This window comes from Manihot esculenta, chromosome 16 (genome assembly GCF_001659605.2).
Source record: "Manihot esculenta cultivar AM560-2 chromosome 16, M.esculenta_v8, whole genome shotgun sequence".
Lineage (NCBI taxonomy): Eukaryota > Viridiplantae > Streptophyta > Magnoliopsida > Malpighiales > Euphorbiaceae > Manihot > Manihot esculenta.
The window spans coordinates 6244526-6247655 of record NC_035176.2 but is presented as its reverse complement, the minus strand read 5'-3'; the positions used below and the strand labels follow the sequence as shown (position 1 = coordinate 6247655).

General features: G+C 30.3%; 1 protein-coding gene across 1 annotated transcript; it reads right to left on the bottom strand.

The window, feature by feature from the left end:
- Nucleotides 1-369: 369 nt before the first annotated feature.
- LOC110604179 lies at nucleotides 370-1641 on the bottom strand. The gene is made up of 3 exons (XM_021742309.2): nucleotides 1298-1641; nucleotides 1037-1186; nucleotides 370-952 (listed from the first exon to the last, which is right to left on the bottom strand). Exons 1-3 carry the CDS (start codon nucleotides 1373-1375, stop codon nucleotides 674-676), a joined length of 507 nt encoding a protein of 168 aa, XP_021598001.1. The 5' UTR covers nucleotides 1376-1641; the 3' UTR covers nucleotides 370-673.
- Between the last annotated feature and the right edge of the window lie 1489 nt (nucleotides 1642-3130).

The following is a 3130-nucleotide window of genomic DNA, read 5'->3' as shown; positions in this document are numbered from 1 at the left end:
ACGAAATTTTCTATAGGTTAATCGATACCTATGGAATTTTAGAGTTGCGAATAATTAATTTCATCTTTTTACTTTATAAAAATTAAACGATAATAAAGATTAAGATACACATTCTTTTTACATTTAAATTTTAAATTTCTAAGTGATCGACTTTTTTCAGTTTACTTAAACTTCTAAGTGACCGACATAGATGCCAATTTTACGGCTAAATTAATTAGCAACCATCTTTAGAAATTTTGTATATAACTTTTAAAAAAATCACTCTTTTGATCCATTAAATTCATTGGTTTGAGAGATTTTTAATCTCTTATCTTCCATAATCTTTAAAAGAATTTTCATCCACACACACTGTCATTACAGATATTTCCATCAACATAACGATTTTTTCCACTAATAATCTCAATTAGAAAATCAAATACAATCACAAGATATTTCTTAACCAAGAGCAGACACCATAGCTACGTTTAAGATTTTCATACCCACGAAAAGTGTTACTTCTCCAGCAGCAATGGCAATAATATATATATAAGAGATAGTTCAACTAAGAAAGAAAGAACAAATGGCAAATTCATTTTTTTTTTTTTTCTTTCTGTTTAAAACGAAAGAGATCACAGGAGATGCTTTCCTCTAAGAGAACTTTGTCAACAACAAATTATGATCACTTGGGTTCTCATTAATCCATTAAGTTAAAGTTTATACTTCTGTCTGCTCTCTCTACATGCTTTACTATAGCCTTAAGAACAGCTTGAGTAACATTTTTCACATCTAGATCATCTTCTTCTTCAGCTACAACAATGGTTTCCATGTGAAAGTAGACGTTGCATGAAACCTTAGCATGCAACACAAGTAGACCCATTTCTTCGAAGACCTCTAATATTGGAACCAGATTATCTCTTCCCTTGTCGCAAATCACCTTTACCAGAAATCCTTTCCCAGCTTTCTCTACCTTCACCTATATATACAAAGACAAAGTGAAAATGTTCAGCTTTTCTTCTGATATATAGAAGTGGAATAAAATAGAAGAAAGTGGACAGACCTTGGGCAAGTGCTTGATTTGCTTTAACATGCTCAAGTATTCTCTTTTGATTGCTTCTAAGATAGAAAGTTCCCTTTGGATTTCCTCCAACTTAAGTTTGAGCTTGTAAATGTAGAGAACAGCATCTGCAATAATAGAGCGTCTCTTCATCTATAAAAATAAATAAAAAATAAAAAAAAAAGAGAGAAAGAAAGGAGAGAATCAGCATGAAGGAAGAAGAATCATGAGATAAATTAAAGAATTAAAGAGTTTAGATATTACAGAATTGGACAAAGTGAGTTTTCTTAGAATGTGAAGCTTTCTGCGCAACGCAATTCTTTTCTGCAGCCTACACACCATCTTCTGCTTCTCTTTCTCTCTCTCGCTGTGTGCGTCTCTCTTTCTCTGTTTGTTTATTAAATGCTTAGTGAGATTACGACACAGCAACTTGGCTGGCTTTTTATAGCATGGGTATGTATTGGGATCTCGAATTGCCAAAGCTCATATCCTCTTGTCTCACGTGAAATGGGGAACTGAAAATTTAAAAAAAAGAAAAAAGAGCCCATCAATTATACCATTCCAATGAATCAAAGCATGAAATGACAAAACAGTGGCACTCAGAGAGCAATACACCAATGAGGAGATAATAAATAATATCTCTAAACGAAGGAATGAATAGATGGGAAAGGACCTAAACAAGCCAGCAATTAATGCCAAGACAAAAAATAAAGAGAAAAATAAGGCAGAGTTTCAAAAGCAGAACAAGAGATGAGAAGTGGGTATATAGCTGTCGTATTGGTCGTAGAGTTACTGAGCTAAGGGCATGGGATTGGATGTGGGAAAGAAATGAAAGAACAGTTTGAAAAGTTGATGGTAGGCCTGGCCAATAGCCATTTTCGGTTCGGAAGCCACCGTTTGATTTGATTTTCTGATCAAATTGGAACCGGCCGGATATTCAAACGGTTTAAAAATAATTTTTTTACTATTCAATCCGATTTTAAAATGATTACAACTATAGTTTTACTATTCCGGTTAAGTTCAAAGTTCGATGAATTTAATTTTAGTTTAAAAAATTTTTAAATAGAAATTTAGATAAAATTAGAAATAAAGAAATAAATATAAAGATTAAATATTGATGAGTTGATAATTGAATAAAAAATAAATTGTATAAAAGGTGTAAATTTGTATAATATAAAAAAATAAAATAATATTACATTTAAATAAAAACAATATTTTTTCAAATTAAAAAAAATTATAATTAACCTACCAATAATAAGTGGTATAATTTATTTTAAAATTTTAAAATTAAATTGAAATCGAATCAGATTAACGGTTTTGAGTCTATTAATTTTAAATTAATTTCAATTTTAGTTCAGAGAAGGGCAATCACCACTCTCAATATAAAATTTAGTTTTCATTCAAAAATAAAAATTAATTAATCAGTTTAATTTTAAGTTTAATCGGTTTGATTTACGGTCCAAATCCGAGCGTAGTTGATGGTCACAGACAGAGAGTATCAGTGATATTTTGAGCGAGTCAATGGTGGATTAGGCAAATGCATAGATGAGTAGATAAATCTGCAGAGAAGAGTTCACGGGCCTCTCTTTTGGTTTCTGTTTGTCTCCCATTTTTTGCTAGTGGCCGTAGCTCACATGCTCTGACACTAAAAATAAAATTACAAAAACTCTGTGTTTTATCCTTTATCCTTGTTTTTCTACTTGTGTGTTGTTGTTATGTATGCATAATTTACAAAAGGCAGTACCATCTCTACACCTGAGACAAAATCCAGCTGCCCTACTTGTCCATGTCTTACCTTTTCCATGGTCTTCACTTCATCAACCTCTTCTCTTTTCATTTTTTGCATACTTTACGCTATTTCATTTATTTCTTTCTATTCCTTGAAGTACTAATATTTAATAAAAGAGTATTAAATACAAAAATTCAAACATTTACAATAATTTATATTTATACTCAATATTTTAAATCGTAAATAGTAAAATCAAATATTTTCAATTTGCTATAATTATAACGAAAAAAAATTGTATAAATTAATGGTGTAAAGTTCTATTTAAATAATAAAATAGTTCTTAAATACATATTTTTATTACCCCAATG

What these genes read in the sequence shown, in the direction of transcription:
- LOC110604179 (XM_021742309.2), bottom strand. Translation starts at nt 1,375, where the DNA reads ATGGTGTGTAGGCTGCAGAAAAGAATTGCGTTGCGCAGAAAGCTTCAC. An exon ending in AACTCACTTTGTCCAATTCT is followed by an intron (nt 1,187 to 1,297) that starts GTAATATCTAAA and finishes TTATTTTTATAG; the next exon opens with ATGAAGAGACGCTCTATTAT. An exon ending in AAATCAAGCACTTGCCCAAG is followed by an intron (nt 953 to 1,036) that starts GTCTGTCCACTT and finishes TTGTATATATAG; the next exon opens with GTGAAGGTAGAGAAAGCTGG.